Here is an 18,540-nt window from a genome sequence, read left to right as displayed (position 1 = left end):
TTTTCTCTCAGGGCTCTTCCACTGAGAGTGGGTAAATCTTTCTTTATTCTTCATTCAATTTCTCATTTTCCCACTCTTTCCAGACTTTTCAGGCTATTCCTAGTTCAGCTTACCTTTGAAGGTTCACAGAAACATTATCTAACTACTTTATGGATGTGTTTTCCAATATGCACATTTTTTGTACAGATTTTGTTCATACTTTTTTGTGGGTACAGGTAGTCCCCAGTTTAAGAACAAGTTCCATTCCCAAGGTCTGTCCTTAAGTAGAATTTGTATGTAAGCTGGAACAGTATGATTTTATAATACTGTATAAGTAGTATTGTGTAATGAACTCAAACCATTGTGTATTTAACTTGAATTTTACTAGAAATGGTTCTGTTCTTAACTATGGGTCATCCTTAAACTGGGCATTCTTAACCCAGGGACTACCTGTACTTCCAAAACTAATGTATGAAAATCTCTTTTAGCCTGTCTTATTTATTTGCAGCTTTTCAGCCAGAAAGTCTTTCAAAGAGTTCACAGCAAAAGCACTATTAGAATAATTAAACAAGGCACCCTTTTCATTATTTCTTATAGCTTATCACTAAAGTCCTAACAGTTAACATTCTGGAAACCATCTTACTGGGCATTATATTGTTTTATTTTGTAACTAGCTTGCTTGCTTGCAAAACTGCCAGACATAGATGTGTATTGGCCCCAATTTTACTTAACTATTTATTATATAAATTTGCTGGTACCTTACCTTAGTAATTCTGCCTCCCATCCTCCCAAACTAAGCCATAGGCATATTAGTGTATTAATGTATGCTGATGATGCAGTAATTTTGCTCTTGTCCCCTACTGGACTTAGAAGAGCTTTGGGACCACTCATCAGTTTCTGTAATGAGGAGATACTAACAATAAACTTTACCAAGGCCATTCTTACCTTTTCCAAATCTCCAAAACAATGAATTTGGAAGTTAGGAGAAGGTTAAGGACTTTAAATATTTAGGAGTAGTTTTTCAAGCTTCTGGAAGCCAAAATGGTCATTTAGATTATCTCAAAATTGACAGAAATCAGTGTCAGCCATCCTTATTATTTCACCCAAGGGGCACAGTTCATACCTGCTGCAAGTAAGTTTTCAGCTAAAGCCCAAACACAATTACTATATGGGGTTCAACTAGTACCATATAAAAACAAAGCTACCCTAGAGAAAGTCCAAACTAAATTTTTAAGAAGCATCTTCCAGGTTACCTGCGATGTCCCAAATGCAGTACATCAGCAGGAATCAGGAGTCAGTAAACTTGAATCCAGTCTTTGGATAAATAACTTTACTTACCAGCTGAAACTACTCCACAACCCTGTTGGACTGTTCCACCTAATACCAGCAAATAATTCCAGATCTTCCTGGGAAAAAGCAATCCAAGAGAAATTGAATCATTAAAGCTTTTCCAGTGGTACTATTTTACTATTAGGGCCAGATCAAGTGAAATTAGCCTTAAAACAAAGGATTTTAAAAATAGAAGGTGAAATAGAAGCTGCTGCCCTCCAGTGGGTTAATATTAATAAATGAGAACATTTTAGTTCCCAAATCAATTTCAGGTACCAAATTTTGACCCTTAAATTCTGGAGAGCTTTAACTCTAGCCCATTTTAATGCCTTCCCCACAGCTGTTTTGGAAGAAAAATATAAGTGCATTCCTTCCAAAGCATGATATTGACCCTGTAGCATGGGTGCAATAGAAACCACAGCCCATGTTCTTCTTTACTGTCAGTTTTATAAGAACCTTCATCACCAGCTGATTATTCTTCTTTTAACTAAATTTCCAGGGCATTCTGATGATTTCTATTTACATTATCTATTAGATGATCAAGATAACCCTATCTCTTTAAAAGGAGCAAAATTTTGTTACGTTATGTGTAAAGTCTACTCACAAATGGCCAACAACAGTTATTGACACAGTTAGGTGCTAATTTTCCTTTTGTTTTTTCAAATGTTATTTTCTATATAGGGTGGTCTGTGACTGTAATAAAGATTTGATTTGCCAGCTTTCTCAGCATTAATTACTAAAAGCCATCAAAACATATGTTCTGTGTTCATTGAGGGTTCTACAGCTGGTGATCAGTAGACTCTATGGTAATCCATTCTGTTGATTTTTGCAGCAGTCTTGGATTAAGAGAGCTGTTTTATAACAAGTGGCACATAATAATCTCCTCTAACAAGCCATATAGTAATGCCAAAATGTACTGTACAATAAAGTGATATACAATAATAAACATTTGTGTATTCATGTACTTGCATGCATAGGTTTAATGAAAGGCTTAAGACATGCTCTGGACTGGAATCAATTTCAACTTTCATTTTTTATTTCATGAAAATATTTTTGTAACCAAAGTAAAGAGTACTGGTTGTACTAGTTCTGTTCTCTCCCACATAGGCTGCTACTGGCCAAAGGGGAAGCATGGGCTTTTGCTAAATAAAAACCATCGGTGCTACTGTCCATGTGACATTCATCTGGACCCAGTACAGATAACTTTCTCTCATGCTTTGCCCACAGCCAAGTGCCCTCGAAGGGGTTTGGCCATAACTAAAGCTTGTAACAACCAGTGTCTTTTCAGTTTCTATTTCTATAGAAGACCACTCTATACCATTGGCTCAGAAAAAAGGGAATGTTCTTGCCTTGATTTTTCAAAAAAAGAAAAATGAAATAATTAATAATTACACTACCCTGTATCAATATCCATATTCCAGAATGCTAGTTTGGAGTTATGATAGAATTGCTGGAATTCTGATGTATTTCTCAAAAGATACCTCCATGTATTTATATTTTTCCTATTGGTAAACAATGGTCATGTATAATATACAGTATGTGGTTAAATATTGCAAAGTGCAAGCAAGCAGCATGGTAATTATTAGCAGTACTTCTAAATAGCCTTTCATGACTATTAATGAAGAGAAGTTATCAGTTTGTTATAATACTACTCTCTCTCTCTCTGTGTGCGTGCGTGTGTGCATGTGCCTTTGAGTCAGTCTTGACTCCTGGTGACAAGTCCCTGCAGTTTTCTTGGCAAGATTTTGGAAGTGGTTTGCAGTTGCCTACTTCCTAGGGCTGAGAGAGAGTGACTGGCCCAAGCTCATCCAGTGGGCTTTGTTCCTAAGGTGGAACTAGAATTCATGGTCTCCCAGTTTCTAGCCTGGTGCCTTAACCACTATACCAACTGGCTGTCTTATAATACTACATCTAATATTAATTTTTTATAGAAAAGTGTCTCAGTACTGCAGTTAAATCTGCATATCCTGACAAAAGTCAAATTATTTCTACGTGTTAAGTCCATTGACTGATGCTCAAAGGTAGAGATGGGCACATACTGCTTTTCATATATATTATATTTCAACTCCTCCTAGCCCAAGTAATGTGGTCAGTGGCATTGAGCTATGGTATTGTATTCTGCATTATGTGGAAAAATCTAGATTGTTTCTCCTACTCTAGAAAATGGAGACCCAATGCTCCTAAACTGTGGTCTGTAGATTACAAATGGTCAGTAATGTGGTTTATTTGGTGGCTGAGAAAAGTTCTGATGATAATATAATGATTCACTGTTAGGAAAAAAAAAAATTAGGGACTGACTAACCTGAATAAATATGTACCATATTCTTCAGCTGGGCATGTGGGACCATTGTGCAGTAATTGTGCAGTTCCCTGTGTTTATCTACATTTACCTATATTTAAGGATTTCAGCAGAAAACATTCACTTTCCATTCATTCTTTGGAGAAGTTGCACCCAGAATGGAAAGCTTCCACATTTTTAAATCAATAAGATAGGCTAATCTTTTGGAGTACATGTCATAGAAAATAGGAGGGATAGTAAAGCAACAAAATATATGTATCTTAGAAAATCTTTGTTAGAGAAGGCAGATTAGAAGTTATAAGAAAAGTACAGCTGCCTAATTTGTGAACAATCCTAAATAAGTATAGATAGATGATTTTTATTTATTTTTATTTATTTTTATTTTATTTTAACATACCTCTAGAATTTGAGCTCTATGTCTTGGTTTTAGATAAATAACACTCTGTTTTTTAGTTCTAGAGACACAATTTACACTGGTAATAGTACTAATAATAATATTCTGAACTATTCATTTAGCTTGTGTTTTATATTTAGCCCTCTTCTTTTACTTTAAACAGTATGTTAATTAATTGTTTTGTTCTATACTGCTCTTTGACCAAAATAAACTTTGACTGAGTAACTGACTAGCCACCTAATTTTAAGTTTTCTCTCCTCTGAAATTTTCTGGGATTTAGGGTCAAACTACAATTGTTCTTGTAAAGAGTCTTAGAGTTCTGAGTTAAGACTTTGAACATTTAGCTAACTTTTCCAGATATTGGGCTTGTAAGACATGTATGTGTTCAGACCAAAAAAAAAAAAAAAAAGCACAGCTGTATATCTTGACATGAGGGTTGAATTTACAAAATTTACAAAAGCCTTGAATCTATAAATAATGTGTGTCATAAAGATTTATAAAAATAAATCTCATGGCTCCATTTTTTTCCTTGTTCCCAGCACTGGTTCTGCTGTTTTACTCCCATTTCTACCTCTTCAGCTTGTTCTCAAGTTTCTTAGGATATGCTCACATACACTGATCTTATAAGCCAGGGGTTATCAGAACATATTATTAAAAAAAAAGAATGTGATAGAGAGGTCAACAGTTATATTTTTTCTTTGAGCTCCTGAAAGAAAGATAGGGTTTAAAACTAACAAATAAGTAAGTAAGTAGCCTTCTTTTTAAACAAGGCATAGCAGAGGACAAGAATGAGAAGGAAGGTATGTCAACAAATGACCAGGCCTGCACAGCAGAGCAGACAAGCTTGCCTGGCTTCATGCTGGTTTACTGCTTTGTTTATTTTATGCCCAGCAGTGTGAGGAAAAGGCTGAGATGTCAAGCTGGATTTGCAGTCCCAGTACAATTGTCTGCTTTTGGTTGCAGTCCCAAATCACACTTTAATATTCATGGTTGCCCATCACTGTTGCTTTCAGAAGCTTTTTGCAGCACAGATGTTACCATGTCAATACAGGTAGTCCCTGGGTACTGTATAGGCATAACCAAATTAGTTCTTTAAACCTATTTATTTAGTATATGACTTTTTTATTAAAATAAAAACCACCTCACTTTGCTTCCTAATCAGATAAATCATTAGCTGTATCTAACTCTGCTATACAAAAGAAGAGAGGGTATAATTCTGTGTTTCTGTTTCATCTCCTTGCAGCTTTTGATGCCATTGTGTGTAGTATCTTACTGGATTGATTCTTTGGGTTGGATGTCAGAGACATGGTGATACAGTGATTCCACTCTGCCTGCAGGGTCAGAGGCTATCCATGCTAGCAATTTATAGCATTAGCCAGTCATTGCTGTGGTGATATATCACTAATGTGGGCAGGCTTTATATCGCTACAGCGATGGCTGGATGATGCTATAAATCACTAGTGTGAATAGCTTTTAGACTCAGAAAGTGACATTGGGGGAATTTTGCTCAGCCACATAACATCTGAGATGCAGCACCTACCTATTCTTCAACATCTGTGTGATGGCACTGGGTGAGGTCATCAGAGAATTTGGAGTGAGGTGCCATCAATAAGGTGATGAAACTCATTTCTCTTGTCATCTGAAGCAGATGAGCTAGCCCAGGCACTCAACTAGTGTTAGGAGTTAGTAATGAGCTGGGTGAAGTTCAATAAATTCAAGTTGAGTCTTGATAAGACAGAGGCCCTGTGGGTAGGAATTGAGTGTGCAGCCTGTTTTAAATGGCATTGTTCTCCACTGAAAGAGCAGATGCATTGCTTGGAGGAATTCCTTGATCTCTCTCCTCATGGAAGTATAACTGTTGCCAACATTACAATTGCTTTGTCATCAGTTAAAAAATGGTTTTGTTTACACAATCCTTTTTTTGAATTGTATTTGCTTCCTTATCTGTTTCTGTAATTTTGACTTTCAATCAAATTTAATTAATGAATTAAAACTTTCATGGTACCTGGAGGCTGTGGGGGTCTGGATGGGGAACAACAAGCTTCAGCTAAAACCTGGTAAGATGGAGTGGCTGTGGGTTGGGGGCTCCTCTGTATCCAGAAGTTTACCATCTTTGGTTCTGGATGGGGTCACACTACCCCAGACAGACCTGGCACGTAACCTGAAGGTCTTCCTGGATTCACAACTCTTGCTCGAAGAGCAGGTGGCAGTCATGGCAAGAAGGGCCTTTGTTCAACTATGTGTTGTGCACCAGTTATGCCCTTTTCTGGATTGGGAGTCCCTCCAGTCAGTCACTCAGGCCCTAGTTATCTCCCATATAGACTATTGCAATGCGCTCTACATGGGGCTACCCTTGAAAAGTTTCTGGAAGCTTCAGCTGGTTCAAAACGCAGCCGCACGGGCAATTTTAGGTGCCCCAAGGATGGCACATGTTACACCTTTGCTACGTGAGCTGCATTGGGTCCCAGTTTGCTTCTGGGTCCAATTCGAGGTGTTGGTTATCACCTTTAAAGCCCTATATGGTATGGGACTGGATTACCTGAGGGACCGTCTCACCCCCATTATATCTACCTGTCCCATCCAGTCAGGCAGGGACGGTATGCTGCGGACCCCGTTGATGGAAGAACATTGACTGGCAGGGTCCAGAAAGAGAGCCTTCTCTGCTGTGGCCCCAGCCCTATGGAATACTCTCCCCGCAGAGGTGAGGCAGGCCCCAACTCTCTTGTCCTTCCGGAAAGCAGTCAAGACCTGGCTCTGCCAACTGGCATGGGGTGCAAAAAAGGGCAACCAACCCTGGGGGTGGCTAGCACCCTGAAGATGCTCCCATATGTTAACATCTTACTGACCATCAACATCTTGGAAGACATTATTTGCGTATGTGCTTGGTTTTTATTCTATTTGTATTGCTTTTTATATTGCTTTTATTATATTTTAATATTTATTGCTGTTTTATTGTGAACCTCCCAGAGTCACTTTTTGTGAGATGGGCGGTATCTAAATTTGAAATATAAATAAATAAATAAAATGTATATACTGTCTTTCATCTAAGAATCACAAGGCAGCATTGCAATGTGTCTTTCTTATTTTAACTTCCCACATCCCTGTGAGGTTCAACTGAGAGAAAGTGTTTGGCCCAAAGTTACTCAGTGCTTGAATCTCCTTGGTTCAAGTCCAGCACTCTAACCCTTTACATCTTGGTTGTGCACCACTACAGTATCTGCAAGCATCAATAAGAACATGTATATACATTAAATAATTAAACTGTGACAGAATCCAGATCCCCACCCTCATTTAACTCTGCAGCTACTTGAAAAAAAAGGCGTTCTGCACATCAGCAGAAATCTTTGTTATTTCATTATTAGGGTAGGAGGAACAAGAGATAACAAAAGAAAGGTACAATTGTTGTTTCCCTGATGTGGGTTTTAGCAATCTTATTGTTATTTGCTTGCTTTATTTTGCCTTGTTGTTTTAATCCTAATTATGTATGCTTTGTAGCCACCTAAGTTACTATTGTGATTGAACTAACCAATAAATTGACTACATAAATAAAATGAGAATGCCTTTAGAAAATCTAGTACTTTTTGAATTGCATAAATGTATACATATGAAGTCTTTGAAGAATCATTGTTGTTTAGAAAAGCATTCCTATGTAATGATGTAGTATAAAAAAGTCTACACTGTAATCAGTATGAGGATGATGGAGATTATTTATCTTCCATTCCAATTAAAGGAACCAAGTGTGTATATTTGGTGTTTTTATCATGACTAATATATAATCCTTATGCCTGAGCAAAATACAGCAACATTTGTAATGGAAACGCAATACTAGCTGCACTGTCTCAGTTCTTAACGAGCCAGTAATGAGTAGGAAGATCCCAAGAAGACTCTTGAATGTGAGTAGAAGCTTTCTCCCAGCCAGGATCCTGGTTTAGCAAACCTCCTGAGTAGAGTTTGTAAAACAATCTTCATCCAGTTTCTCCACTCAGTGAAGGAAATTGGGGCTATAAGCGTGAAGGTAGCAAAAGCAGTGATATGCATGGCCCTCTGCTCCTTAGATAAATTGCCATGAATAGATCTTTAATCTCTAATAAAATCTGAAATGACTTCTTTGATCATAGATTTCCTTTTGCTTTAGGGAGAACTTTGTTGCACGTTGTACACTTTTTCCCCTTTCACACAGAACATATTTTCACAGAACCATTTTCATATAACCTATTGGTGACCTTTAAAAAATGAAGCTGATGCCTTCACAACAACAAAAGAAGATGGTGTTCCCTATGAATGATTTTATTCTTTCATAATTCAGGGCTAAATAGTGAAAATATGACAGAGATGCTGAGTTGAGGGGGCCTTCAGGTAACTCAGTTAATTGGATACGCTGATGTGAATTGAATATGCGTGTAAAGAGTTGTCATTAATTTCCTCATGGACATATCTGTGAGTTAAAGGGAAGGTTTTTAATAGGATTAGTATTTCACTTTTAATTTCAAAGTGGAAGCTTCCCACATAGAAAACAGATCATTAAATCACGTCAGGGTGAGGTGGGTAAATTAAGTTGCAACCATTTATGGGGGCTGGGTGCTTCCAGTTTTTGTAGTAGTGATATTAGCAACCTTGGCAATTGCTGTAGTAGTAATAGAGAAAAACAGAAGCTATGTGGTTGTATGTTGTAAACATCAAAGAATCTGGTATTGTTACAATATTGTGATAATTAGTCACATGCCATGTCATGACATGCTGCATATATAGGTTTTCTTGCAAGTATGATTGGTGTGGGTTTTTAATTTTTTTTTCTTCAAGATATCAGAAATTATGACTTAAAACAGGGCATGCTGCCCTACAAGTTTGTTTTTTTTCATGGATCAGAATGATTCAAATGTGATGTCTATAAGAACTGGGTAGAAAAGCAGGAGATTAGATGGCATTTTGGCATCTTCAAAATTATATTAGAACTGCCTGCTGTCAAGAAAAAACAAAACTGTAGTCTAATTATTTATATATTTCTCCTTCCGCTTCCATTTCCTCTTCCTCTTTGGGCCAGTTGACACTGATAAAAAGAAAAGTTGTGGGCTCTTTTCCCCTTTTTTTGCCTGCCATTCTAATTTTTGAATGATTTTCAGGAACAGATTTCTCATGACAATAGTAACATGATAAATTCTTCTCTTCAGCCCACCTTTCTTTTTATTTAAATGCTTGCTGCTAGCTATGGTAATGTCAGGAGGAAAAGAATGCTTTTCAGAGGCAACCAGTTGAGAACTTCCCTATTCCTATGGTCCTGAATAATTCCTCTGAATATTAGATAATTATTATTTAGGCTTGTATTCTGCCTTTCCACCAAGCGCTCAAGGCAGCCTACAAGAGGAAGGGGCTGTCTCAATTTTGTCCCCACAACAGTCCTAAGAAACTGCATCCAGATTTAGAGGCTTTTCTCACGAATGATCCTTAGCAGAACCCACCTCTTGTTGTAAGGATGATAACAGAAGCCAATGGAAGCCATAGCATACATATAATTCTTCCCCCCACCCCCCAGAGAAGAAAAATAGAGGAAAATATTTGAAAAATCTCAGAGTAACAATATCATTTTGTCCACTACTAAGTTTGCTTTTGCAGACTTTGATGTGGCCCTATTTGGTCCCTCAGCATAAGTCTAAGTCCCCCTTCCCCCCACAATGCAAGTACAGATTATAACCATTTCCTCTCAAGCAGCGGCATGTGCTATATGCTTTGTGTGAAGTGTGTCAGAGGAACATTTCAGACAAAGGCTCAGATCTGCTTGTGAAACACACTCATCACCTTCCACTGGGCAGTCAGTACCATTGCTGGATGTATATGATCACACCTAGTCATAGTGTACTTACTTCACTAAGTCCCATGCACAACCCAAGCAAGTTACGGTTAAGTGGGGGTGCTTAACCAACATGGTGCAGCAAGGGAATGGGAAGCCTGCCTTAATTATTACTTATACCAGTGTTATCCAAACTTGGCCACTTTAAGATGAGTGGACTTCAACTCCCAGAATTCCCCAGCCATCCATGCTGGCTGGGGAATTCTGGGAGTTGAAGTCCACTCATCTTAAAGTAGCCAAGTTTGGACAACACTGACTTATACTAATAGAAAGGAGTTAAGGAATTCTCTGGTTGTGTCTTGGCTCTGGAAGTAATCTATGTTGTTTGCCTTTCAGCTGTTGTTCATTTTGAATTATAGTCCCTGTATCTCAACAGGGTAGGCCTCTCTGAGTTACTTTTCTGCTTTGTTTTATTTTTTAAGATTTTTCTGCTTTGTTTCATTTTTTAAGATTTTTGAAATAATTACATGGGAAAGTAGCGTCCTACGAAGGACCTGCCATTATCGTCATGTTTATCAGAATGTGGATTGCCATACATACATCCCTCCAATTTAGGCCTATTAGGCAATCTCACAGAACAATAGTGCTGGATAGCTACAATCCAGGATTTATTGTGGATTTGGGGTCCATTGCGACAACTAAGATGATAATTTGTATTAAGTTTAGTGTCCTGTAACTAGCTATAAGGAAAATATTGATTTATATCTAGTCATTTTAGTGTGGAGTGAATATTTTTAAAAGGCTTGAAGTGAGGATGGGAAATTCACAGAAGACACACAAAAGCAAAAGATGTGAACCTAAAGAGCAAAGCTGAGTCCACAGATGAGAATATTCTTCTCATCAATCTTGAAATACACCCTTGATCATTCAATCCTGTTGGGAGTAAAATAAATTAAGTTAAAATTACGTGCACTGAGTACTTTGTTTGAATGTGCACTCATATGCCCAGAAAAAAGACAAAGTTGAGATGGTAAGGAGCATTTTAAGAAGCTAAAGGAGGCAGTGAGGTGCAACATTGCCATGTTGCTTTTGGTAAATGGATATTTTGTGATTAGCTAAGCCTCCTATTATCCCCTTATCATATCAAGCCACCCCCCGCCCCCAATAAAGCTATTTTGGGAACAAGCAAGCTACTATATGACAACCTTTTTACAAGAGTATCCCAAATATGCTGTAAAATCCAAACATTTCCACAGCTTTCCCTTCAAAACGTTAATTTCACCTGAATCAGTTGGGCTTTTACAAAATTATTGTCCTTTATTCTTCCATTAATATTCAGCGGGTTAAAGTTATCAAGAACTGGTAGGGCTGGAGGTGCAGGCTGCAATAATGGATCCTAAAGTAAAAAAGGCATGTATTGTCGAAGGCTTTCACTGCCGGCATACGATGGCTGGTGTGGGTCTTCCGGGCTGTGTGGCCGTGTTCTGGAAATTTTGTTTCCTAACGTTCCTAACACCCCCAATCTCCCCCCCCTTCCTTCCCCCCCCCTCAGATCTCTATAAATACCCACAGAAGGGTCACCTCATCCTGGGCACAGAGAGAACTGCTTCTGTCTGTGCTCCTGCACTCTGAAGATGCCGGTCGCAGGTGCTGGCGAAACGTTAGGAAACAAAACTTCCAGAACACGGCCACACAGCCCGGAAGACCCACACCAGCTAAAAAAGGCATCTTTTTTCTTGATACTTCTGAATGTGTGACAAGTAGCTGCTTCTGTAGAATAAATGCTATTTTTTAAGATACGAAGCTTGGTGTACAAGCAGGCACTTATTCAGATTTTTTTTTTTTTCTCCTGACATCAAACATTTTGTCATGAGATCCTGTCTCACTGAAGAATTCATAATGTAAAAAGGTACATAATTCAATCGTGGAAAGTTCCCACAAAGAGTTTTTAGCATCCTTTAATGAGAGCCTACAGAGAAGAACTAGATGGACTTGCATGCCCATTGTAGCTTAGTTATAATGACAGTTGTGGCAGTGAGTAAAATGCTGAATAGAAGAATCAGTATAACAGGCAAGTAGAAGCTTCTGTATTGCATTAGCATATTGAATAGATCAGATACTATCACCAGGGGTGCTACTCTGCAACATGGACTCGACACAATGTGGTGTTCTGCTAATCTTTTAAAATAATGTTGAGTTTATGCCTGCAATCTGCACTGTAGGGGTATTAGCTAGACAAATCTCCTTTGAAGCATTGAAATTTCTGGAATGCATTTTGCTTGATCATGTGCAAATTTTGTTCTGGCCTTAAATGCTTTGAGCTGGGATTGATATTTGGATTTGCAGATTATGTTGTTAGGCTCCTTTCAAACTATATTTGCAAACACACATGAGCACTGATTCAGGAAACAAACTCTTTCCATCCCAGGAGAGTCTTTAGCATCACAGATGAATTTGAGTATAGCCTCCATTCTTTATAGCATAAACAAGTATGTGGGTTTCTATTGGCAGAACTCATGCCTTTTCTCATAAATCTTGTCCAGAATTCTGGCAGATAACTGAATAAGTGGGTTTAGCTTAACCAATAAATGGTTGAGGAATTAGTTTTTGGGAATACAGATTTTCAAGTAGATGCATTAAAATGTTACAATGGCACTCATTATCTCATATAATTTAAAGCATTATCTCTCCTTGCACTGTCATCATCTTAATCTATGATCAAGTATACTGCTATTTTTTCCAATTTTTTTTTTTTTTTTGGTGTCAATCAGATCTACTTCCTTCTTTGCATATTTACCCTTTCCTATTTCAAGGTCAAGAGAAAATATTAAATAAGCTGCTGGACTGCAGTCGCCAACATCCTCAGTTGGAATGTAGATGCTTGCGGACAGTGATGCTGTATTTCCCTTAAAGAGGGGAAACAGGAAGTACAAGCTGAGTAGGTGTGTCAGACTCTCAGTATATCTTTTTAAAGAATTGATCTAGCAAAGCAGTTTTTGTTCTCTTAAATTCTTAGTTATAATATACGCTTAGTTATAATATACGCTGACTGATATTTGACTACTTATAAATGGATATTTGATACTGAAGTTCAAGCTCAGATACTTTGGCCACCTAATGCGAAGAGAGGACTCTTTGGAAAAGACCCTGATGCTGGGAAAGATTGAAGGCAAAAGGAGAAGAGGACAGCAGAGGATGAGATGGTTAGATAGCATCACTGAAGCAATGAGCATGAAACTGAGCAAACTCAGGGAGGCAGTGAAGGACAGGAAGGCCTGGCGCGATATGGTTCATGGGGTCATGAAGAGTCAGACACGACTTAACAACTGAACAACAACAGCAGCAAAGGGATATAGAGAAATCTGTCAACTTTCTGACGAGTTTTTTTAACCAGAAGTTTTTATTTTATTTCCACTTTCAACAAAAATGAAACCCCCAAAATATCTGCATGCATTTTGATAAATGTGTCTTAAAATAAATGTATTTTGGATGCATTTTTTTAATGTGCAGGCTTTTTGAAAATGTTTCTCCTTAAGCAATTTCTTGTGCACCTTTCCCTAATATACATATTTTAATTCACACCTTCCTTAGTATAAAGTTTTGTGTTCACTTCTTGACTTGCAATCCTTTTGCAAAATTCTGAAAATACATCTGTCTGAAAGATATGAAGTTGAGCACAGCTGGAAAAAAAAATTAGGGTAAACTATTTTTTTCCCATCCCTACCTATACAATATCTCATCCTGTACTGGAAGGCATGTCCATATCCAGCAAATGTGTGCTTTGCTGATTTTTATTTAGCAAGTCAAAAAACAGATGAGAAAGATCTTGGAAACAACAAGGTGAGTTTTTTTTTTTTTCTTTTCTGAATAAAATGTAGTACTGTATCCATTGTATGATTTAGGGTGGTGGGTAAATGGAAGAGAATTTGATGAATAATATAATACTCTTCTAAACCTAGTTCCTAACTAAGAATTTTGTGCATCAAAAGGATTTCCAGTTATATAAAGTGGAAGGAAGCATATCCAACAACAGTAGTAATGGGTGATTTAAACAACAGTTTTTTATCACATAGGTTACATTTACACACTGCTTCTCCACAAGTATGTATACATTATTCTTTGAAAATATTATTTATTATTCTTCCCTACACATTATTATTTATGCAAATATATAAATATGATTATGCATTTTTTCTCTCAATATTTATGCATTATTATGCATTATTTATTGAATTTTATAAAAATATTATTTATGCATTATTCATAACCTAAAAGCTGTATCAGTGTTTTATAAACTAAATCACTTGAGCCAAGTTCAAATCTTTGCTTAGCCATTACACTCTATTTCTTTATCTGTCATTCTTCCCATTTAAATGCTATCTTGAATTCCTTGGGCAACAAACTAATAAATATACACATACATATATACGTATGTACACCTTAATCAATCTAGATATTCTAGATATTTTCTACAGCAAGTAGGAATTTTGCTGTGTGGAAAGCAGCTATAAAGTGAAGCATTTTAAGTCTGTTTTGACGTGAAAGTCTCTCAAGTGAATTTACATAAAGAGTCTGATGCATGTTAGAATGTCATTCAAACTAGTCACTATAAAGCAACTTATCATTGAAATGCATCTAAGACCTCCTTTTGAAATAATGTGGAGAAAAGATCTAGATAATGGAGTGGCATTTTAAAAAACAGCACCTTCTCAGAAAAGATTAGCTGACATTGCTGGCATAATACTACAGAGAGTCTCTAGCTTTGGGTGGGAGATACAACATTATAGTTGACTTAGAGCATTTTTTTCTCAGTTGAAGAGGAAGAGTATTTCCTTTTTTATGGGGAACTGTAGATTATCTGTTTCTGAAAAGGAGAAGACAATACAGAAACTTCAAATTAATCATGTCTTCTAATCAAGAAATGCCACCATGCCAGGCCTAGCAACACATTGCCTGCTGGCCTATGAGGATTAATTAAATTACAATCAGACATTTTAATGGAAGGACATTGGAGACTGTTGTCTTGGCAACAGTTTTAAACAGCTGGTTTAATGATAGGTGGAGAAAGGGGCTGCTGAAAGACTTAGGCTTAGGGACAGAGTTGTCTGCTTCCCCACAAATAGTAAAGTAGAATAGTAATACGGGCCTTTTCAAATGACTTTAAGCTTGCTTTGTCTGTCAAGCACCATGAAACCCTTTCTCTCTTTTTGGATGTAAGCAGCATTTTTAATACAATACTACATGTATTATTTCTATTCATTTAAGACAGGAAATTAGTTCTATTAATGTTCTGATTTTCCTTCTTATACATTTCTCTTCTGTGCTTTGGTATTTGTTTTTGATGATGAAAATAGAGTTTAAAATAAGTAATTCCTTTTCTGGAGATTCAGCCTACACTAAACATTCCTTTTCATATATCAGCCTTAACACAACTATCAGAAACCGAATCACTGAGCACCAAGATGGGATGATGAGTAACAACTGGGCATGAGACTGAAGCCGACAGATACTTTGTGAGGAGCAGCCCTTCATGAGCAATGGCTTAGTTTCCACTCCCATCTTACTTGCATGGTAGTGCATCCATATGCTTTGAAGCTTTCCTGCATAACAATGTTCTGCTCAGCAAGTAAGAGAATCCCTGCCAGTGAGTACCACTGAGACATCAGATGGCTTCACGGAACTTGGATTCCCCAACCTGATGGTTACAATATTTGCAATGTGATGCTATGTAAACATCTCTTTGTAATAAACTAATATTCAAATATGTAATTCCTGTTAGAGAAAATGCAGTGTAAAGTGTTTGTTTCTCCTCTCCTCTTCCCCAAGGCCATCAATTATTAACATTTGAAAAGAGAGCCAGAAGATGCTCATGCCGTGGGGTGGGATACTAGAGAGTTTTTCTCTTGCAAGTGAGATTTGTAAGATCAAACCTGAAATATCACCAGTCTGAACAGACCAAGAGACTTTCATAAGAAAGTAGCCAAATAGTCAATAGTGTATGTGCTGAAATCTGAGTTTTCTTTCCTCCAAAGAGCAAATTTTAGGAGTGAGGGAATTGGAGATGTGCATAAAAATGCAATAACATTAAAACAAAAATTATAGATGCTAAATCAGATATTTTGACCTTGTTATCTAAGGCAGAAGAATTCAAATGACAATATTATTGAAGATAAAAATGTAATAACAAGCAAGACTATTCAGAATGAAAGGTATCAAGTAATCTGACCTACGATTCATTCCCAAAGGGGGCATCAGATTTAAACATCTGCTTTTTTTTCTCCCTAAAAGCAAGCAAACAAATAAGCATTAAACTTATGTTTCACTTATGCTGGGGGTACTTTTGTCCTTTATTTTATTTTCAAGTACTGTCATCTCTTATTTTTATTATGGCTAGAGGTCTCAAAAGCTGGAAGTGGTCCAAGCCTCTATAGATTGCTGATAGGGCCTGATAATAAACTAAATCCTTCACTGGTCACATATCCTACTTTACAGAAGATACTTCCTATGAAAAAAAATGTATAGAAATGTAAATATTAACACCTGCCATTTGTGTAAACCTGATGGTCCTCTTTTTCATCATGATTTTCTCCTTTTTTAGGTGATTATAAATGACCACCCCAGACATCCATCTGGCATCCTAGGGAGAGCCAGGTTTTTGTTTCATTAAAATAATGAAATAGATATTTCTGCTACCTTGTCATTATTTAAGCTTCCGGTTATTATTATTCTTAAACTTCAGTTATATTGCCAACTTGGGTATGAGAACTGCTGTGATATTTGTTTATATTTTGTATAACTGGTTCAAGTCTTATGTAACTATATACCTATATAGTTGAATATGAATATATACAGTGGTACCTCTAGTTACGAACTTAATCCGTTCCGTGACTCTGGTTGCAACTCGAGTTGGTCTCAGGTCGAGGTAAAGTTTCCCATAAGGTTCAATGTAAATACGGTTAATCCGTTCCGCCCTCCGAATTTGGTCGCACCACGAGGCAAATTTCCCCATAAGGTTCAATGTAAATATGGCTAATCCGCCCTCCGAATTTGGTCGTACCCCGAGGTAAATTTCCCCCATAAGGTTCAATGTAAATACAGCTAAACAGTTCTGAAACATATGCATTTTATTTTTAAACCTCAAGAACCTTCCAAACGCCACAAAAACCTTCCAAATGCCACAAAACACACCACAAGCCTCACCGAACGTCTCCTTGCTACCGCGATCTCGCCCACAGGAAGCCACGACCGCGTGGCAGCAGGGAAAATGGCCGCGGATCCGGTTCATAAGTAGAGGTGGAGTTCGCAAGTAGCGGTAAATTTTTGGGGCCGGAGCTGGTTGTATCTTGAAAAATTGGTAAGGAGGGGCGTTCGTAACTAGAGGTACCACTGTATATGTATGTATGTATGTATGTATGTACACACACACACATGCATACATGCATACATACAGAGACAAACTTGTCCTTGTTACGTTCATGCTTTGGGGAATACTACTTGAAATTTTAGAATGTGACAGATAAACATAGTGAAGAGCTCATACTGACTAAGGTGTGCATTCAAGGTGTGCACTATGACTCTTTCTCTCCCCAGTTTCTATGTATTCAGCAGAAGATCTGAAAGTGAGCTATCCTCACAATGTGGTCCCTGATTTATTAGAACTTGGACTGCATAGGAAATGGTACTCAGGTTGAGTCCTGCTGTCTTTCATACTGAATGCTTAGAGATTAGGATGAGACGATAGGAAGAGAAAGGCTTCTTTGTGACCCCAGTTTGTTGTCCATGCATTCAGCAGAACTCTTAAGGGATGTTGTCTAATTAGATGGCTATTTATTTAATTTTTATGCTGCTTTTCAGAAAGTTTCTACACCATTTATAAAGTAAAGTAAAATAACCAATTTTCAAAAAGTGATTCCATGGATACCTATGTTTAGATTCAGTTCTGACAGATGGTGTATGAAACTAGGTTTGGCTTCTGTTTGTATTGTGCGGCCACATCTGCCTAAATTTTCCATTAAATTTAAGGACAATGACTAACCTGTAGTATGTCTCACTTTATCCTAGATCCGAGCAGATGGGCCTCCTCATGGTGGTATTCAGTATGAAATGGTGCCAATTTTCAAGGATGGGAGTCATATCCTCCGTGACATGGCCTTTTCTACAGATCATAATTACCTCTATGTCATGTCAGAAAGACAGGTAATTTTTACTTTTCCACACTTAAGTGCTTGTATGTTTTAGCTTCAGAGCAATGGGAAAACACTATGCATTCTATGGTATCCTTGGCATTTATTTCAAATGTGGAGATTGTCTACAGGAGATTTATTTTTATCTTGCTAAAGGCAGGCGTTAATGCACAAGGAGAGGAGGAGTTTTCCTTCTCATTGGCATAGGATTATTTTTAATAAATGGAAGTTGAACATAGGCACTATGAATAAAATAGTTTGTGGATATGTGGTTCATTCTTCTAGCGAAGCCCATCTTGTTGAACAGAAGTTTCATCCATTCATTTTTTTCCCCAGATGTTTGGCAACATAGGTTACATTTGCATAGAATTGTATTCAGTTGTATTGTTTTTCTGGATTTAATGTGAGAAAAAAATGTTTATGGTGACCAAATCTTACTTTATGTGGTACATTTGGATATTATTAGTTAAAAAGCACAAAGTAGCCTTTTTAAAATCAAAATTGATTTGATATATTGGTTACTTTTATTTACAGATATAAAGGCTCCTCTAATCTCCTTGCAAACCTACTG

General features: G+C 37.3%; 1 protein-coding gene across 2 annotated transcripts in view; it reads left to right on the top strand.

The window, feature by feature from the left end:
- The window catches only part of PLXNA2 (plexin A2), a 459,753-nt gene that overhangs the window by 169,524 nt on the left and 271,689 nt on the right, over nt 1-18,540 (top strand). For both annotated transcript variants that reach the window (XM_088153293.1, XM_088153294.1), the window contains exon 4: nt 17,848-17,982. In XM_088153293.1, the coding sequence (XP_088009419.1) occupies nt 17,848-17,982 (135 nt within the window). The remainder of the gene's footprint in view (nt 1-17,847; nt 17,983-18,540) is intronic.

This window comes from Python bivittatus, unplaced genomic scaffold (assembly GCF_059951505.1).
Source record: "Python bivittatus isolate LINGU-HERP-01145 unplaced genomic scaffold, Pbiv_v1 ctg000700_np1212, whole genome shotgun sequence".
Lineage (NCBI taxonomy): Eukaryota > Metazoa > Chordata > Lepidosauria > Squamata > Pythonidae > Python > Python bivittatus.
Note: the sequence above shows the minus strand (reverse complement) of the source record. Positions and strands in the feature narration are given on the sequence as shown.